Source organism: Oryzias latipes, chromosome 5 (genome assembly GCF_002234675.1).
Source record: "Oryzias latipes chromosome 5, ASM223467v1".
Lineage (NCBI taxonomy): Eukaryota > Metazoa > Chordata > Actinopteri > Beloniformes > Adrianichthyidae > Oryzias > Oryzias latipes.
In genome coordinates, this window is record NC_019863.2 from 25,230,893 (window position 1) to 25,250,520 (window position 19,628).

At 40.6% G+C, this 19,628-nt stretch overlaps 1 protein-coding gene across 2 annotated transcripts in view; it reads left to right on the top strand.

Moving 5' to 3' along the window:
* Window positions 1-19,628, top strand: part of kcnq2 (potassium voltage-gated channel subfamily Q member 2) — a 33,037-nt gene that overhangs the window by 10,174 nt on the left and 3,235 nt on the right. The window contains exons 6-18 of one of the 2 annotated variants that reach the window (XM_023955136.1): window positions 2,041-2,166; window positions 2,263-2,373; window positions 2,468-2,563; window positions 3,465-3,559; window positions 3,642-3,710; window positions 3,951-3,980; window positions 5,150-5,229; window positions 6,760-6,990; window positions 13,034-13,081; window positions 13,421-13,529; window positions 15,654-15,785; window positions 15,869-15,992; window positions 17,596-17,771. In XM_023955136.1, the coding sequence (XP_023810904.1) occupies window positions 2,041-2,166; window positions 2,263-2,373; window positions 2,468-2,563; window positions 3,465-3,559; window positions 3,642-3,710; window positions 3,951-3,980; window positions 5,150-5,229; window positions 6,760-6,990; window positions 13,034-13,081; window positions 13,421-13,529; window positions 15,654-15,785; window positions 15,869-15,992; window positions 17,596-17,771 (1,427 nt within the window). The remainder of the gene's footprint in view (window positions 1-2,040; window positions 2,167-2,262; window positions 2,374-2,467; window positions 2,564-3,464; window positions 3,560-3,641; window positions 3,711-3,950; window positions 3,981-5,149; window positions 5,230-6,759; window positions 6,991-13,033; window positions 13,082-13,420; window positions 13,530-15,653; window positions 15,786-15,868; window positions 15,993-17,595; window positions 17,772-19,628) is intronic. The other variant, XM_023955137.1, reaches the window with a different exon arrangement.

The following is a 19,628-nucleotide window of genomic DNA, read 5'->3' on the forward strand; positions in this document are numbered from 1 at the left end:
ACACTGTATGGTCACAAGTCTTTGCTAAATTCAAAGTGTTTCCACACATTAGACTGGAATGACTGCTTGATCATTTTTCACATGTGTGTTATCCGCTGTGATGCACTTAGTCATTTTTAAGTTATAGTAAAATAAACCTACTGTTCCTCAATCCAAATGGAATTTTCCAATATCGATATAACCATTTTATTTCATTTTGAAACAAAGGTTTAATGGCATAGGTTAATTCAATTAACAACAATTACATAACAACAATTAACATAAATCGTTTTATCGATTGATTGATTAATCGTTTCACCCCTACCTCTGGATCGTAACTGTCATGATTTGAACTTGTTGTCTTGTTTTTGGTCCTTGTTCTGTCTTGTTTCTGTTTCCTGTTTTATTTTGAAAGTCTCCTGTCTTGTTTGTTTTCTTGAGTTTTACTTCCTTTGGTCCCCATCAGCCCTGATCGTGTCCACCTGTGTCTTGTCTGCCCTGTCTGTATATAAGTCTTGTCTCTGCCTTCCTCCTGTGTTGGTCCATTATTCCTGTTCCGGTGTTCATGCCATGCCATGCCATGCCATGCCATGCCATGCCATGCCATGCCATGCCATGCCATGCCATGCCATGCCATGCCATGCCATGCCATGCCATGCCATGCCATGCCATGCCATGTTCCTTGTCTCATGCCACGTCACAGTGAGTTTTTTTTTTTTGGCTTTGTCATCCTGCTCTGCAGCGCTTTTTGTTTGTTCTTTTTGTGTAATTAAACCCCTTGCCCTTGAACCGTGTGCCTCCGCCTCTGCATTCTGGGTCCTACCGGCTCTCGAGCCCCACCACTGTGACAGAATGGACCAACCCCATTTTCTGGACCCAGCAGAGCGGGACATGCGGCTTTTAGAGGCCTACTGCCTGGAAGCAGAGCCTGACTGCTGGCCCGACCCGCCAGAGCCTGACTGCTGGCCCGACCCGCCAGAGCCTGACTGCTGGCCCGACCCGCCAGAGCCTGACTGCTGGCCCGACCCGCCAGAGCCTGACTGCTGGCCCGACCCGCCAGAGCCTGACTGCTGGCCCGACCCGCCAGAGCCTGACTGCTGGCCCGACCCGCCAGAGCCTGACTGCTGGCCCGACCCGCCAGAGCCTGATCTGCCTCGCCGGACGGCGCGGCCCCCCGGCCGCCCTCCGGACCTGCCTCGCCGGACGGCGCGGCCCCCCGGCCGCCCTCCGGACCTGCCTCGCCGGACGGCGCGGCCCCCCGGCCGCCCTCCGGACCTGCCTCGCCGGACGGCGCGGCCCCCCGGCCGCCCTCCGGACCTGCCTCGCCGGACGGCGCGGACCCCCGGCCGTCCTCTGGACTCTTGTGCCCGTCGAGGTTTATCCTCCGGGGCCCCCCCCTCATGTGACTTTTGGAACCTCGGAGCGGTTCCTTGAGGGGGGGGGACTGTCATGATTTGAACTTGTTGTCTTGTTTATGGTCCTTGTTCTGTCTTGTTTCTGTTTCCTGTTTTATTTTGAAAGTCTCCTGTCTTGTCTGTTTTCTTGAGTTTTACTTCCTTTGGTCCCCATCAGCCCTGATCGTGTCCACCTGTGTCTTGTCTGCCCTGTCTGTATATAAGTCTTGTCTCTGCCTTCCTCCTGTGTTGGTCCATTATTCCTGTTCCGGTGTTCATGTCATGTCATGCCATGTTCCTTGTCTCATGCCACGTCACAGTGAGTTTTTGGTTTTGTCATCCTGCTCTGCAGCGCTTTTTGTTTGTTCTTTTTGTGTAATTAAACCCACTAGCCCTGATCCTCATGCCTCCGCCTCTGCGTCTGGGTCCAACCGGCTCTCGAGCCACCCTCCACCGTGACAGTAACAGTTCTAATATCATTATTTGAACAATAGTTACGAGCTAAAAGTTTTATTTCCCAATACAGAACCTTGAGGTTGGTTTTGCTGAGTTTGCTTTCTTTCTGATGTTGTGACAGACTTCTGTAGTTTTACATTTTCCTGTTTTATCACAGTACAGCAGTTCTGCTGGTCTGAGATGCTGATCAGCTGTTTGTGGTTCAATGCAGGAGCTGATCACAGCCTGGTACATCGGCTTCCTGTGTCTCATCCTGGCCAGTTTTCTGGTTTATTTGGCTGAAAAAGAAGACAATGAGCAGTTTGAGACCTATGCAGATGCCCTCTGGTGGGGTCTGGTAAGATGAATCACATCCCCTTTAGAAGCCCTTTTCTTCACTCCTCTTTTCTGTAAACTCCATCACCTCTGAAAGGTCTGTATCGTCTTCTGTTAGATCACCTTGACAACCATTGGCTATGGAGACAAGTTCCCCATCACCTGGAATGGGCGTCTACTGGCTGCAACCTTCACTCTAATTGGAGTTTCTTTTTTTGCCTTGCCAGCTGTGAGTCTTTTTACTATTGACTTGATTTCTTCTGAGTTCACCTGGGACCCCCACTCACCCTTATTCACCTGTCTGTCTCTTTTACTGTCCACAGGGAATTCTGGGCTCTGGTTTTGCTCTGAAGGTCCAAGAACAGCACAGACAGAAACACTTCGAGAAGAGGCGGAACCCGGCAGCTGGCCTCATACAGGTGAGACATCAGATCTGCTCAGCTATAGGTCAAATGTGTGAAAGTCAGCGGTGAAAGTTGTGCTAGTAGCTTTGAAAAGGTGTGAGTCAGCCCACAGAACGGACTGATAACAGGAACCATGCAGAGACTGAGGATTTGGACTTAAAGACCCACTCTGATTTTTTTTTTTTTAATCCAATTTCAAAGCATTTCAAGGGATCTTTTAACTATGACCATGCTGTTTTTGTTGGACATAGTTTCTGCAGAGCGGCAGTAGTTCATCAAAAACGTCCCTTGTGGACTGGATCATTGCTGCAGAGAAATGCCACCTCTCCTTCCCCTCCCTGTTACTGAGAGCTCTCTGTTTACATGCTCTCCTGCTAGTTCTCACCCCAACCAACCATTACAACAGCAAAAATGACGGACAATAGAGGACCCATCCAGCCGTACAGTTTTGAGCCAGGTGTCAGCTCGGAAGAGGAAAACAAAGACATGGATCTAGTTGTCTACAAGCAAATCCATCAGAGTGGAGCAGAACAGGGAGCTTGTGGTTTACCAATTGTAATTTCTATATCACAGCTGCAAGCTTTTTCAAACTTTGCTTTTTTTTGTCTGCTCCTGATTCACAATTTGTATAAAAAATACAATTCTAAGATTAATTTTCTTAATATATATCCTCCATCATCAGGAAAATGCCCAAAGAACACGTTAAAACTACCAAAACTTTTTTATCAGAGTGGGTCTTTAAGAGAGCCTGCATTTTTCAGCTGGTATGCTTGTGAAAATATATGCTGGGAACATGCTGTAAATAAACATTCAGACACTTAAGTAAGGATGCTAGCTTGAAAACAGATATTTATTAAAGTTCATAAACATGACATGTCATGCGCTGCATATGAAAGATGAGTCTGCGTGTCTGCAGGCCGCTTGGAGGGTTTATGCCACAAATCTGACTCGCACTGACCTGACATCCACCTGGGACTATTATGAACGGACAGTGTCTGTCCCCATGTACAGGTGAGAGACATCCGATTGATAATAATAATCCCAATCCACCAAAATCCTACTGTACCTCATCATCATGGTTTTCTCCCTGCAGGCTTATTCCTCCGCTCAACCAGCTGGACTTATTAAGAAACCTCAAGAACAAGTCAGGACTGTCTTTCAGGTCTGTAAGATGTCACAGCTCTCACTGAGCAGTGCAGAACTGTCTGCTACTCTCTAAATAACCTCCAGTCGCTGAAGTAACTTTATTGATTTTCTGTCCTGTAAGTGTCGGTCTTTGCATACATGTCCAGGTCCATAGAGGACCTGCAAGTTTTTAAAATGTTTTAAATTTTCCACTATTTTTTTTCTGTCGTCTTTTAGTCCAACAAACGTTTTACTGTAAGTGTTTGTCTGTGTGCAGGAAGGATGTCCAGCCTGAACCCTCCCCCAGGTCAGTCTTTTGCTCTGTTTTAATGTTGCAGAGAGCTTCTTTGCTGTTCTGAAAATGGATTAGATCACATCTTCAGACAGTTGGTTTAAGTCTTTAGCCATCTTAGTAGACTTAGCATCCCTGAGCTCAAACCAAGTCAAATCTTCAAGTTTTAGACTCTACTTATTAAAAAATCTATAAAAGCATGCCTTCCCCTGGATTTCTGAAGAATGAGCTGGATGAAGCAAATGGGTTCTCTTGCAGTGAGCAATACTGGGGTCAAGTCCTCATAGTTTGACCTTTGCATTGTCATCATGATGACACTAAAAGGTCCAGTGATGATTTTGCCACAGATGCAAAACCTTCCGAATCCACAAAATTGACTCTGTTCCCCCTCTAGTTCAGATCAAAAGACTGCTGGGTTTGATCCAGTCTTTTGGAGACACATATACACCTAAACTCATCTGCACTTAACAGCCATAAATGATGCAATCAAGGTCAAATCAAGGAGAAGAAAAGAAAGGGTTCAAGTGTCATTAAAAAGATCTTTAAAAAAATGTATACCTTATTGCATTAAAAAAAAACGATTTAAAGTCTTTCAGGGAAGTTCTCTTTCCAGAGTGGGTTCCAATGTCCCACCAACCTCTTTTACTTAAGTCACTGTCATCTGTCTTTCAACACTGTCTGTGTTTGAGACACTAAGTTTTGTAGATTCACGTTCACTGTATGCTAAGGCAGTACAAACAATATTTATTTGATTTATACCTTTTTTCTACAGTAGACGCCTTGAACCCACCGTCAGTGAGTTCATGGACACATCTGCTTAACCAAAAGGCCAAATATCAAACTACAAATTATTGTCAAACGTAGGCGCCTGGGCATGACCCATTAAGTTAAGGTCACAGTTGTGCCTTCCTCCCTGAATTTAGTCGGTTCCTCTTCACATTTCTGGGTGGTCTGAGCAGACATGAGCATTCATTTGTTTCAGGAAAATGAACCGTAATTCTGTGGGTCTAACTGGCTGTTTCTTGTACGCTTCATTTAATTTAAGCATGCAGCCTGTATGATCCAAATAGCTACAGTATTTGAAAAGATATCAAACTTTGTCCACGAGGAACCAGTTTGACACCAAATATCCTCAAATCTGATCTGATTACTTTTTTTTAATTTGTATATCTGTAAATGTGCAGCCAGAAAGTCAGCCTGAAGGAGAGGGTCTTCTCATCTCCCCGAAATTCAGCAACCAAAGGGAAAGGCTCCCCACAGCATGGTGAGTTTTACATAGAAACTGTATTTAATGTTGATTTCCATAAAAAGCTTGCTCACTGAAATAATTAAAAAAAAAAAAAAAGACACCAATATTTAAGATTTTTATAAAGAAAAGATTTTTCTATGCCAGATGAATGCTGTGATTACTCCAGGGTATCCTGGGAGTATCAGGGGCCTCCTCCCAGTTGGACACGCTTGAAATAGGAAGGCATCCCAGTGGCTTTCTCATCAGATCACTGAACAGCTGCCATTAACATTTTGATGTGGAGGAGTAATGGCTAAATAAAGCTCCTCCTCAGAAAAATTTAAGCTTCACATTCTGTCTCTAAAGGAGACAAGTTGCCTTAAAAAGGAAACTTGTTTCCATTTTTCATGTCAATCCATGACTGTAATCATTCGTTCATGACCCACAGTTCATGATCAAAGGTGAAGATAGGAATAGAGATTGACTAGCAAACTGAGAACTTTGACCAAGTTGTGCTTTAGTCACGATAAAACAGTAAAATAGGTCAATTAAAGTCTTTGTGGAAATATTTTGAATGTTGACCGTCACAGAGAAGTAGCTTGACTTTATGTCCAGCTCTGTGCTTCATCTAATTGGGCCCCATCAAAAGTCTTTGTGTTCCATACTCCCAAAGCATGTCCCATTGTGTTCCTCAGCAAACAATGTCAATTGGCTTTCCAAAAATGTGGTTAAAAATACATGGTAACCAAGTGTGTTCTCACAAGAACAGGCAGACGGCTAGTTCCAAATGCAGCAGGTTTATTAGCTCAGCTAAAGCTAAATCAGGGTCAGGGTCAACAACGGGCATGGGAGCATCAGAAAAGAGACAGGGGTAGTCAGGATCCAGGCAAGAGTCTGGGCAGGCAGCAGGCAAACAGAGTCAGAAACAGGGTCAGGAAACAGAAGATCAGGTCCAAATATAACACTCGATAAGGAAGGAAGAGTGGCAAAAACAATACTTTGCACTAGGGATGGCCCGTTTGACAGGAACGCTCCGGCGCTTGTTTCACCTTCGTGAAGCAGAGTGGTTCAGCACGCGTCGGGGCGTGTGTCAAGTAACGCAGATCACGTGGTTGATGACGTATGTAGCGCCAAAAGCATTGTTTGGTCGAACTACGGTTCACATGTCACTTGTGTTTGAACAGTTGGGCACGCTATTCTCTATAAATACAAATGAATCCCAAACATTTCCTGACCAGTTCTGTTGTTTCCCCTGTTTCGGAAACTACGTCAGTTCATTGCACTTTACCATGGCTCCTGATAAAAAACGTTCTGTGGCGTGGGATCATTGGTTTCTCCTAAAAAAGTAATACACTCTTAACGTTAGTTAAAGTTTGGGTTTTTATGTAAAGAAGTAATCAATTTCACTTTCTTAAGTGTGTTGCCTTTTGCACTGGTACTTGTTTGTTCTGCAGCACATTTGGTCTTCAAATGTCTATAAAATAATTTAATGACAAGTTGGCAAAAGAAAACCTGAAGAAAAATTGCTTTGTTTTTTATTTCTACATGTTTTCTTTCTGATATTAGGGGTCCCTGCAGTTGGTGCCGGTGTCACCCCTGGAGGAGTTGTTGGTCCTGGATTGCCTGGAGCCCCTGGAACTCCAGGAGGAGTCCAGGCCTTACGGAGATCCCCCAGCATGGAGCCCAGCATGGAGGAGAGTCCCAGTAAGGTTCCAAAGAGCTGGAGCTTTGGAGAACGCAGCAGAACCAGACAAGCATTCAGGATTCGAGGGGCAGCATCTCGGCAGAACTCAGAGGGTAAAAAAGACCACATCCTTTTTTACCCCCAGTCAAGACTTTTTGTGAAGAAAACTAAAGCAGTTTTCGGTAGTGATAACTGGATTCTGATATTTCTGCTGTAAAATTAACAGAAAAAAAGATTTAATAAACATGATTTAAAAATTAAAGATTTGATCAAAAGGGTTTAATGGTTACAATCACTTTTAATGTTAATAATGAAATGTGTCATATTGACACGCAGCGTTTGGGTAAGTGTAAGCTAGTTTAGGGTTCACGTCGGGGTAAGTTAACCTTGCTTTCTGGAATACCCCCCAGAAGCTTTAAAAGACAAAAGCAGATTGTCAACCAATATAATTAGCAGCTAACGAACAACAGCATTCACCAACAAAGAACTGTCGACAAACAAAATAATCTGACAATAAACAGGTAACAAAAAAATAAATCACCAACAGCAAACACGGAAAATGTCCCCAAAAAATATAGGTACCAACAATCAAATGTTAACAAACTAAACAACTGTCAATGACAACAAAAACAAACCATATTTCAACAAACACGACTAAGTGTCAATAAATACAAATAAATATGTGGAACAATACCAACTATCAAGGGACAAGAACTGCATTTAGCGTATAAATCGGTCTGTCAGCAAACAAATAGCTATGCAGGAAACAAATACAGCTCTCCGTAAACACAAAAACCTGTCCAAAAAACATTTGTCAACAAGCAAGAACATCTGGTAACGCTTCCTTTTACAGTACAGTACTTACAGTGTACTTAATTGGTATTTACATGGTACTTGTAGTGTAACTACTGGGTACTTTCAGGGTACTTACATGGTACTTTTTATGGAATTTACTGGGTACTTACAGTGTGTTTACATGGTACTTTCTATGGGACTTTACTGGGTACTTACATGGTACTTTTTGTGTCTACTCTGTACTTACATGGTACATACTGTATTTATATGGTACTATTTGGTTCATACCTATGTGGTACATACTGGGTATTTATAATATTCTTACTGGGTATTTACATGTTGTGCAAAGGTGTCTTTTATGGTACTTACCACATGTAAGAACAAGGTAAGTACAAATAAAGTACTTTGACCTTTAGGTCTGCACTCGCTGCATGTTTCAAGGTATTTACCATGAATTTACCACATAAACTACCCCTTAAGTACACTGAAACTGTAACTGTAAAAGAAAGTCAGCCCTATTTCCACTCTATTACATGGTACTTTCAGTAGTAAATGCTGGGTATGTACACGTATTACCTTCCCGTACAGTGTACATACACACTTGGTCTTCTGACCTCACCACATGAGACAATGCTAACCTGTTAAGGGTAAAGTAACTACATTGTAAAAACATGTTCTGGCCTGATTACTTCTTGTAACATGAGGCAAGTTTAAAGAGAAACAAGACAGCAGTGAAAACAACAATCTTTAATATAATACATGTCTGCAGCATACAAAGTGTCATCACAATAAAATAGGTTTTAAGTACAAAACAGTGCAAAGGAGAATTCTAAAAAACACATTATTGGCCTGAGGGTCGTGCTTTTTGTCCATCAAAATTCTTTCAGCAGAGTTTGGTAACGGTGCAGGACTTCTTCAGGGTTTGTAACTGCAAGAAAATTCACAATATGAGCTCAAGTGAACATAAAAAGCAGAACGACTTTGAAGTACAAAATATATTTTACTTATTTAATCATTTCTGTAATGAGTTTGATAAATTTCTGTGAATTATTTTTCGCTTTGACTGTAATGCTTGAAATTAATCAATTATCCTCATTTATGAACATGACAATAAATTATTCACAACTTTATATTTTAGTTACATAAACAAGAACAACAAAAAAGAAATCAAAGAAAAAAAATCAAAATTGCCATAAAAAAATCTAATTTGTTTAGACAAAGAATGACAAAAGCAATGTTTTAATTGGCAATTACTGTGTGTATTTCTTCTTTATAAATATTATTCGCACCTACTATTTGCATTAGCATGAAAAACATTGCAGTGTAAAAGAAAAGGAAAAAAGAAATAAATAGGCAATTTCAAATTCAACACAGTTATTCACAAAAATATGTTTTAATTTTCAAACAGTTACACTCACTGTGTTGGGTGGTATTGTTGTCTCTCTCATATTTGAAAATAAATAAATAAAAATAAAATAAAAACGGCGAAAGAAAAGAAAATGGGGAAAATGCAGTTAAACTCTTCATTAATGTAAATAATATGTCCACTTGGTGGATTTAACTTACTTTAGCTTACTCTCCTGTGGATTCGTCTGGAATGTCTTCTTCACCACAGCTGATCTAAAGCGGTAAAAAGACGGAAGTACGTCATCATTATTTTAAATAAACGCCTTTCTTTGATTTTCCCAGAAAGACGTGCGCTCAGTCAAACGAGCACAGAACAACAGACTTTATCATTTAGGCTACGTGTTTGTTTTACAGGTGCCTCTCTCCTGGTAAGTAACAACAATGTTTGTAGATTTTCATTACAAACTTTGAAAATGTATACATGAAATAACTGAAATTATTGGAGTAAGGTAGACATGCTCTTACGTCACGTTTCAAACACAGAGATAGTGGCTTGAAATCACGAGGTTAGCTTCTTTATAAAGTTTGATCAGTTTAAATATTTGCATGTAATTTATCCAATATTTAAAAAAAACAAAAACACTGGCTTACCTGCCAGATGAAGAGAAATTCAAACTGTTGCGCGCGCCTCGAGGCTCTCCGGATTAATCTGCACGTTCACTTTGGGGGTAGTTGTGCTGCATTCAAGTGCGCTGGGAATTTGCAACGTTACTTGCCCCGACCTAGTTAACAAAAACACACACTCGGGGTGTTTTTAGTATTAAAAGTAAATATTTAGCCTTGTTGTTTTACATATTTTCCTGACATTATATAATATATATTAAAACAAGTTCATTTTTAGAACAATATTTAAAAAAAAGTTAAGTTTTGAATAATTTATTATCATGTTTTTAAATGAGGATAATTGATTAATTTCAAGCATTACAGTCAAAGCGATAAAAAAATCAGAGATTTATCAAACTCATTACAGAAATGATTAAATAAGTAAAATATATTTTGTACTTCATCAAAGTCGTTCTGCTTTTTATGTTCACTTGAGCTCATATTGTGAATTTTCTTGCAGTTACAAACCCTGAAGAAGTCCTGCACCGTTACCAAACTCTGCTGAAAGAATTTTGATGGACAAAAAGCACGACCCTCAGGCCAATAATGTGTTTTTTAGAATTCTCCTTTGCACTGTTTTGTACTTAAAACCTATTTTATTGTGATGACACTTTGTATGCTGCAGACATGTATTATATTAAAGATTGTTGTTTTCACTGCTGTCTTGTTTCTCTTTAAACTTGCCTCATGTTACAAGAAGTAATCAGGCCAGAACATGTTTTTACAATGTAGTTACTTTACCCTTAACAGGTTAGCATTGTCTCATGTGGTGAGGTCAGAAGACCAAGTGTGTATGTACACTGTACGGGAAGGTAATACGTGTACATACCCAGCATTTACTACTGAAAGTACCATGTAATAGAGTGGAAATAGGGCTGACTTTCTTTTACAGTTACAGTTTCATTGTACTTAAGGGGTAAGTACCAAGTAATATTCAAGTGAACATACCCGGTATTTAGTAATGAAAGTACCATGTAGCTGAGTGGAAATAGGGCTGACTTTCTTTTACAGTTACAGTTTCAGTGTACTTAAGGGGTAGTTTCTGTGGTAAATTCATGGTAAATACCATGAAACATGCAGCGAGTGCAGACCTAAAGGTCAAAGTACTTTATTTGTACTTACCGTGTTCTTACATGTGGTAAGTACCATAAAAGACACCTTTGCACAACATGTAAATACCCAGTAAGAATATTATAAATACCCAGTATGTACCACATAGGTATGAACCAAATAGTACCATATAAATACACAGTATGTACCATGTAAGTACAGAGTAGACACAAAAAGTACCATGTAAGTACCTAGTAAAGTCCCATAGAAAGTACCATGTAAACACACTGTAAGTACCCAGTAAATTCCATAAAAAGTACCATGTAAGTACCCTGAAAGTACCCAGTAGTTACACTATAAGTACCATGTAAATACCAATTAAGTACACTGTAAGTACTGTACTGTAAAAGGAAGCGTTACCGAACATCTTTTTAGAAAACAAACCCACTCTTCTAAAACACAATGTTCTACTAGTATAAAAATGTGTCTATGAATAAATTCAGAAGATCCCCAATTAAAAACAACAAAATTGCTCCAAACATTTTACCAAAAATCTGCAAACAAAAGAAACATGTTGCCAAATACTTTTCACGTCAAACATCCAAACATAAAGCAATGCTTATTCATTCATTGCTTATTTAGTTATTTCACTCTGAAACAACTGCACACATAATTGATTCTGCTTTTCACAGTTTGAACGATTAGACTGGAGCTGGCTTCATGCTGCTGCACATATTTCCTGTTATTTAAAGGGCCACTAAAGGGATTCCTTCACATTCAATTACATTTAGATCAGTGGTCACATTCAACACTTTAGATTTGGAACAACAGCTTATTTCTGCATAATAAAACGTCAGTGTGATCCATCAGTCAGTCAGACTAGAAGCACTGTACGTTTTTTAGTTCATTTCAGTTTGACCAGCTGGTCTTAATTTCAGCACAGATTCTTTTCTAAACACAAATCAGCTGAGTGTGTGTTCAGACCAGAGCTGTTTGGTTTGACGCAGAGTTTGTTTCCTCTAATAGTCTCCTTAAATTGAGCAGAGCTGATCTGAACTGTATATGGATGGGTTCATCTCAGTGACTGTTTATCAAGTGGACCAAGTGAGTGTAACACACCCATAGAAAATGACTTACCTCCAGCTCCGACAAACTGAAGTCAATTCAGTGACCTTCTCTTCTGCAATATGGACACCGCCATGTAGGAACTAAAAATCATCGGTAAGCAGTGATTGCTCCGAGTAGATCTGAGTAAACATTTCAATGGCAACCATTCTAGCCAATCAGGAGTGAGCTTGTTTGAAAGCCACGCTCCAACCACTTGAAAGACGGTTTGGGAGAAACTCTCAATCAAATGAACTAAACGTTGGGGGCCAGCAGGCACAATCTACTTTTATTGAGGTATAATTTATGACGTTTTGTTTATTCTTGAAGCAGAATCTATGTTAGCTCCTGTTATTTTGGGCGGGTGTTATAATTCTTTTGAACTCTTTTCTTAAAGCTACAAAAAACACAGCTGGTACATATTGTTTATGGCCATACCAACCACTGCAGTACAAAAAAAACTGTCCTTTCATAGCTCAACTACACCATAAGACATTTTTCATCTTTTTGGAGTCTTAATCAGATTCATATTGTGGATTTTTGTAACGTTTTTTCTATTTAATTGTGCATTAATCAAATCACTTCCTTGACCAGATAGTTTGCCTGCATTTACTTTGTAGTAAATTGCATCAAAGTTCACTTAGGTGAACAAGAATCCTTCTCTTTGGTGGGAATAGGATTGGGGTTTTATGGTTGTTCACCACCGTGGGTTTTCAAGCCGATGACCCAGAAAACAAACTTTGGTGCAAATCAAACAGAGTAAAAAAAACTTGGATCAGGAGGTAAACTCAGAATCAGCGTTGCCAGATAGTCATGGTTTTCCAGCCCAAAAGTTATCTAAAAACAGCAAGACTACACTGAAAATCCACCCAAAAAGTTAACTAAAAAAACTGCCAAAACAAACCTTAACCCGCCCAACTTATCTCTACCTGCACAAAACCATTTTTGCCCGCAAACTCAAAATCAAAACCGTCGTATTGGGTGGGAAACTGCCTGGCAACACTGCTCAGAATCAGGAGTAGGGGTGGGGGGGTCACAGACAAGTGTTTCTCCTCGCTCTTCTCCTAAAAAGGAAAAGCGGTAGAGGGAGCAGTGAGGAAGTCTGGGCATGAAGCAAACAACAATCAGAACCGATTTGAGCTGGTCTCATTGGATCTTCCTCTAATGACGGTGTTGCTTCTTTTTTTCCTCTCGTAGTGCTCATAGAGATGCAGGACGAAGAGTTCAGACAGAAGAACTCCCCAGGTCAGCGCGTGCACAAACACACACAAACACCCAAGTTAGAATAGCAGGTTCCTCATAACACAGGATTGACTTCCATTCATACACGCAGTCTGGCCCCAAACACCTTAACCTGACCTTAACCAGTTAAAACCTAAACTTAACTAGGCGCCTAATGATATGGTTCACCACTGCGATCAATAAGGGCCCTACAGGGAAACAAAAACTACTTGGGGTTAGAACTTCCTGTCATGTGATGAGAGAGCTCATCACATGACAGGAAGTTCTAACCAGCAGGCTGCTTCAGGTGTGCTTCCAGGCTGCTGGACGTTACATCCTGTCATGTGCCACCTGTTCTTTCAGAGGCCAGCCTGCCAGGAGAAGACATGGCAGATGACAACAAGAGCTGCCACTGCGAGTTTGTCCCTCAGGATCTGACGCCGGGGATAAAGGTCACCATCAGAGCCATTTGGTATGGGCCACCAGGGAGAGACTTGCACGTCTTACCTGACAACCATTCATCGCTTTATTCACTCTTTATTTGCACTTTTTTATGGGTTTTAATTCACTTTTTCATTACTTACTTTTTATTTGTGCTCACCCCAGGGTCAAAGGTCACCATCGGCTGTTGGGTAAGAGCAGAGAAGTCCAGTTTCAGTTAGCTCCATTGTTCCCGTCATTCCCATCTGTGCTCTCACGTGTTAGTGAAGCTCTTCTACCCACATTTGATTCTTGCTCCTGCTCTTCCTCTCTGAACTGTGCAGTAGTCTTCCTCCGTGCTGTCTGAAAAGTCAGGTCTCAGATGGTCCATTTCTTTGGACCCTAAACTTGAAATGGCCTCTAAAAAATGCAAACACATGATGGGATTTTGCCCATTTGCAAACTACATGTTTCTACTCACTGTGTTTAGAGACTGAAACTTGCAATAAGTGAGAGAAATCCTGTCTCTACTGTTTTTTTCAGGCCTTCATCTTTGGCAAACACCTGACATGAAACTCTCTGAATAAGTCGAAACCCTTCCAGTAAACTCTGATATCAAAAAAAAATTCCTCTTGAAGTCCTTTGTTTATTCCAAAAGAGAAAACCTCTCCATCTTTCCTTTGAAGCCAAATCAACAAACACAGAAGGTTCTGTTCCAGAAAACAGGTTCAATGAAACTTAGAGCATCAGTCAAATCTAAACTTAGATTTGGTTGCCATGGCAATTCCTCCCTGTGAACCAAAGGTTTATTGAATCCTGTATTTCTGTTCCTAAGTCACAGTTTTGCTTCCTCATTCATATAGTTTACGTCAAAGGGACGGGTAGAAATGGAATTATGTGCTTTACACATATTTTTCATGTGAAGATTTTTTGTCAAAATATCATATTTAGGAAAATGTGAAATAATGAAAGGATAGTTTTGTAATACATTCCATCATTTCAGATGGCTTTGATGTAGAGAATTGAACAGGGCAGAATTGAAGCTCAACTTGTTCATTTGCAGGTATATATGTCCTTTAAAAAAAGATTAGATAATCATACAGAAGAAACTAAAAACTGAACTTGAAACCAATAACTGATCTTTAATGTCTTCAGTGACTTAGAATTCGGTAAAAAAATATATCAGATTCGTGATCATATTCTCATATTTGAGTGACTTGGTTTGCATCTAAAAGACCCACTCCAATGAAAATTGTGTTTTTGGTGTTTTTAACACATCCTTGTGGAAGAAGAAAAATTAATCATATACACATCTAACCATAATGATTATAAACATCCATCAACTTGTTGCTTTATGCTCCTTCATGGTTTTACCCTCCCCTTCTATAAAAACCCTCCTATCCCCCCTCTCTAACATCTCTCTCTCTTCTTCACTGCTTTTCTTTTCTGTCTGGTTCAACAAAAAACTGTTACAAATATAACATGAATAAATATTAGCCTAAATTACAAAATTCAAACATACCTCTGGTATGTCAGAAGACTCATAACCCATGTTGTAACAGTAAAATATGTCCATCACAAGAGGAAACAGAGACCTCTCAGCAACAACAAGAGGAAGGGGGGGCTTGCTTGCTCATTGCCGAAAGTCCCGCCCACAATTCAGAGGCGAATTTCTAATAAACTCCCGTCGCTCTGCATAAACTTTGTCCTAGAAAAGGACACAATTTTGGGGATTTTGGCTAACAATAATAATTAAAAGAGCTCTGGGAAGGCTTTTAGATCAAAAGATTATGGGAGTAGGTCTTTCAAAATATCCTTTTTGTTAAATAAAGGTGGTGAATGTACAGTCAAAATAATTTTTGTGTTTGTTATATATTTGTTACTCCATTTTTTTCTGGTGTTCTTTTTCATATCTGAATTGTTGGTCTACTACAGTCATTTGTTAAACAGCATCTTAGCTCTGAATGAGTTAAACTCATACTTCCATATTGAGTGTCAAGAGTTACGTTAAACTTGTTTCCTCGAACAGAACCCTGTTTTTTCTGTTATTTGGCCCAGCGAGCCAACGAAACGACTACAGCTGAGACCCGCGTTGGTCCTGATCCTCACACTGTAACCTCTGCGGGTGAATCAGGTTCATGTGCAGTAACTGATAGTTTTTTGGTTCCTTTGTCAGCATCATGCGCTTCATGGTTTCAAAGAGGAAGTTTAAGGAGAGCCTTCGTCCCTATGATGTCATGGATGTGATTGAGCAGTATTCAGCCGGACACCTGGACATGCTGGCCCGCATTAAGAACCTCCAGGCCCGGTAAAACTCTTGATCCCTCACGTTAGCTGTCTGATCGGAAACTTTCAAATACTGCGCTGTTGATCGTGTCTCCTGATTGGCAGGGTGGATCAGATTGTTGGACGAGGAACACCAATTGCAGCAGACAAGGATCGGCCTAAAGGAGCTACTGATGAGTTACCCGAGGACCCGAGCATGATGGGACGGCTAGGAAAGGTTGAAAAACAGGTGAACTTGTTGCAGCCAGTGTGAGACATTAAGACCAATCAAACCACTGTTAGTGATTAATGAAAACTGATAGAGGTAGGTCAGTTCTTTATATCTGTTGTTATACAAATCGGCCAACTGATAGCTCCTTTTAGAGCAATGTGTGGCATAACCAAGCCCCAGCCATTGGCCTGGAATTTGACCAAAGCAGGAAGAATCTAAAGTAGCCGTTTCTCAACAGACCCGTCAGAAGAGAGCAATTGTCCATTTACTCCCAGTTTAAGCAGAGGTTTTACACTAAAAAGTAGATTATTTACATCCTGTTTTTATACTTAATCATTTTTCTACGGCAACTCAAACTTAAAACTCAACATTAGAACTGAAACTTGTGCATTAGGGGCCATGTTTTGTGATTGGCATTGGACTTCTAGATGGACTGAATTGATTTTTTACTGTACTTTGTCTCTATAGCTTGCCATTTTCAGAAATGTCATTAGGGTGGGTCAATGTATCTCTTCATGTTGTTGTTTTTCCATTTAAAATTCTACGGTTGGCATCAGAGATTATCTGTCCAATGTATAAGTCTCTCCTTTTGGGCAGTCTCTAGGCACTACCCAAAATGCAAGGAACATTAAACCAATCTAAATAATTGCTTCATGATAATCAGTTCAAAATATTCTAATAAGGTCTTTTAACAAGTTAACAGCTGATTACATTGAACATTTTTTGGTGATACACTTATGGTGGAGAGGAAAACTGTTTAAATTGTAAAAAAGGAACCAGACTCAACACGGGTCACCATCTTCCATGTCTGGTTTGGTTCAGAGAGGACGGAAAAGACTCAAATAAAAACACTTAAACATCTGCTTTACCTACAATGACATATTTTCATGGGTAAGAAAGAGATCATATAATTAGAATGTTAAGGAAACGCCCTGTAGATCCTAGATTGACAAACTGAGGAAGTGAGGCGGGATAAAAACAGAGGAAGTGGGAGATGTGTATTCATCTGAAACCGCACCTCTGCCAGACTAAACTCTAAACCAGGGGTGGGCAAACTTTTTGACTTGTGAGCCACAAAGGGTTCAATTTGACAGAAGGACCGAACCAGGACCAGATGCAAGGGGTGTTTTGGTAATCCACCTCATAAGAGAAAGCAATAACATTACTTTAATTTTGATTTCAAAATAATATATATTGTAAAAAACAGATCATTTTGGAGTTTGTGACTTTTGTTCTCATTTTTTTGGCAATTGAACCAACAGGTTGCTATCTTTCAGGGAAAAATAGAATCTTAGAGGACTGCTGCATTCATGTGTTATTGGAGTTATCGGAAAAATGACTAACTCAGAAATAACACCTAAACATAACAAAAAGACAAATCTTCCAACACCAAATGAATGTGGCATCACCTTCTGCACCCAAAAAAAAGGTTATCAAAGTTATTGATTATGTACCATCTATGGGGAGACACCCCAATTACAGGGAAAATAAAACATTAATAAGGATCATCAATGTACTTCAAGCCAGATTACATACCGGTAGTTTATTTGGTCTCCCAGGTTGTAGTTTGCCTACCCCCTGCTCTAAACTGACTCTTTCCTTTCTGGCTTCTGTTTCTCAGGTCATGTCGATGGAGAGGAAGCTGGACTTCCTGGTAAACATTTACATTCAGCGAATGGGAATCCCTCAGGCGGAAACTGATGCTTACTTCGGATCCAAGGAGCCTGACCCAGCCCCTCCCTACCACAGCCCAGTGGATCAGCTGGAGAAAAGCCAGTCCATCTCCAAAATCATGCAGTGAGTGTATCCACTTTTTTTTTGCACAACATTTTTGCTCTTTCCTTTTCACTCTAAAGACAATTGTGTCAACTAAAGCAAAGTTTTGGCACAGATTTGCACCCCCCCCCGCAATAATTATGTAAGCTAGAGCTATGTGTGCTTGCTGAGACTTTAACCTCAGAGCCAAAGCCTGCAGAGAAACGGAAATGAATCTTGCAGGAATTTGTTTTCATAATAACCCATGAGGAGACAGCAGCGCAGAGGCATAAAGGAGCGCTCTATGAGCTATATGATGAAAAGTCACTCTTCTTCACTGACCTTTAGGTCCCTGTAAGCAGTTTGACTGCAAGAGAAGACAACAGCAGGGAAAAGGGACAGCCCAGTTTCATGCCTCCTCCAGTGTGAAAGGCATCCGAACTGCTGAGTCAGTCTGTGCCGGACATGAAAGATGGCTATCTCAGCTTTTTAAATGACGAGTTATGGGCTGATCGAGCAACACACAGCTTCCGTAGAACAGATTTGGAGAGGAAGTGTGCACAGACATTTAACAAAGTGTTAATCTAGTCTTGCAAATTGATATGATGTGATGTTCTTCAAGAAGAAGAGTAAGACCTTTAAGCTACTCTCATTTAGCCTCAGGGCTTGATCAGAGCATTTCCACATTACCTTTGTTCCGAAAAAGACTGTAGTTCCTTTAGTAAAGCAAAACTGGGTGGCTGAGTATAGCAGGAATTAGTTTGTCACACACATACAGTGGTGCAGAGGTAAAGTGATCGACTTCTTAACAGAAGGTCACAGGTTTGGTTCCCGCCCGTCCAGCCCATGTTTCAAAGTGTCAAATACTGAACCCCACAGCGCTCTCGGTGGTTAAGGGTTGGTGTCAAGGTTAAGTTTCATACACAACGGACACTGAACGAATTCTTTCTGAATGTGCTTAACGCATTCAAGAACGTGCGTTTCTTTTTTTACTGGTTTCTAGCACGTCTGCCACTTAAGCTATATTCACACCAAGCTTGGAAACGCACATTCAAGCCACCACTTCCAATGAGAAGTCTATGTAAACACACGTATGTGGGCGTTTCTGGCCTCCGCATCGGTAGCACTCGCGTTACACGTCACTACACAAGCTTTTAAGTCTGTTTTGGGCTCTACGTACAAAAAACGTGGTCACTGAACATGCATCAAAACTTAAACTAGTTGAACTTTGACCAATCTGGGACATGGATTTCTTAGTGACATGTGGGTAATGTCCTTTTCAAAACCAACCGTTTGAAAACTGTAATGAAAAAGACCTTAATAGTTGGAGTTTGTATCCGGCCAGAATTATATGATACCAAATCTGTCATATATCGGAACAGAGCTGTGAAAGAAAAAGCCTGGAGCAAGATTTTTAAGATTTACATCGCTTTAACATTTCGCACCAAGCCTCTTCCAACTGTAAGTACATGCACTAGGATCAGGTAGCGACAATCCAGTGTGAACACTATATTAAAAAGTGCGTCCAAGATCCCCCCATTTAGCACGTTCTTGAACGTGTGAAATGTCTGGTGTGTACATACCTTTACAGCTGAAAAGGCCTTGGTGCGAAATGGTTTGGTTTATTGGTAGCAGACATGGATTACCATTATGTCAGGAGAGTGGCCTTTGTCTTTATTCGAAAAAAAAATGCAAACATCGTCAGGCTAAATTTTTCGCTGTGTCTGGGTTTACCAGATAAACCAGCTACGCTCTGAGTTTGCTGGGTTTCACCACGTCACTACAAAATCCAAGTTCCTGATTGGTCAAAGTTGGACCTGGTTTAGCTTGCAAGGGGCGTTATTTGCCACATGTTTTGTGTGTAAAGCCCGAAAACGCTCGTAAAAATGAGAGATTTTT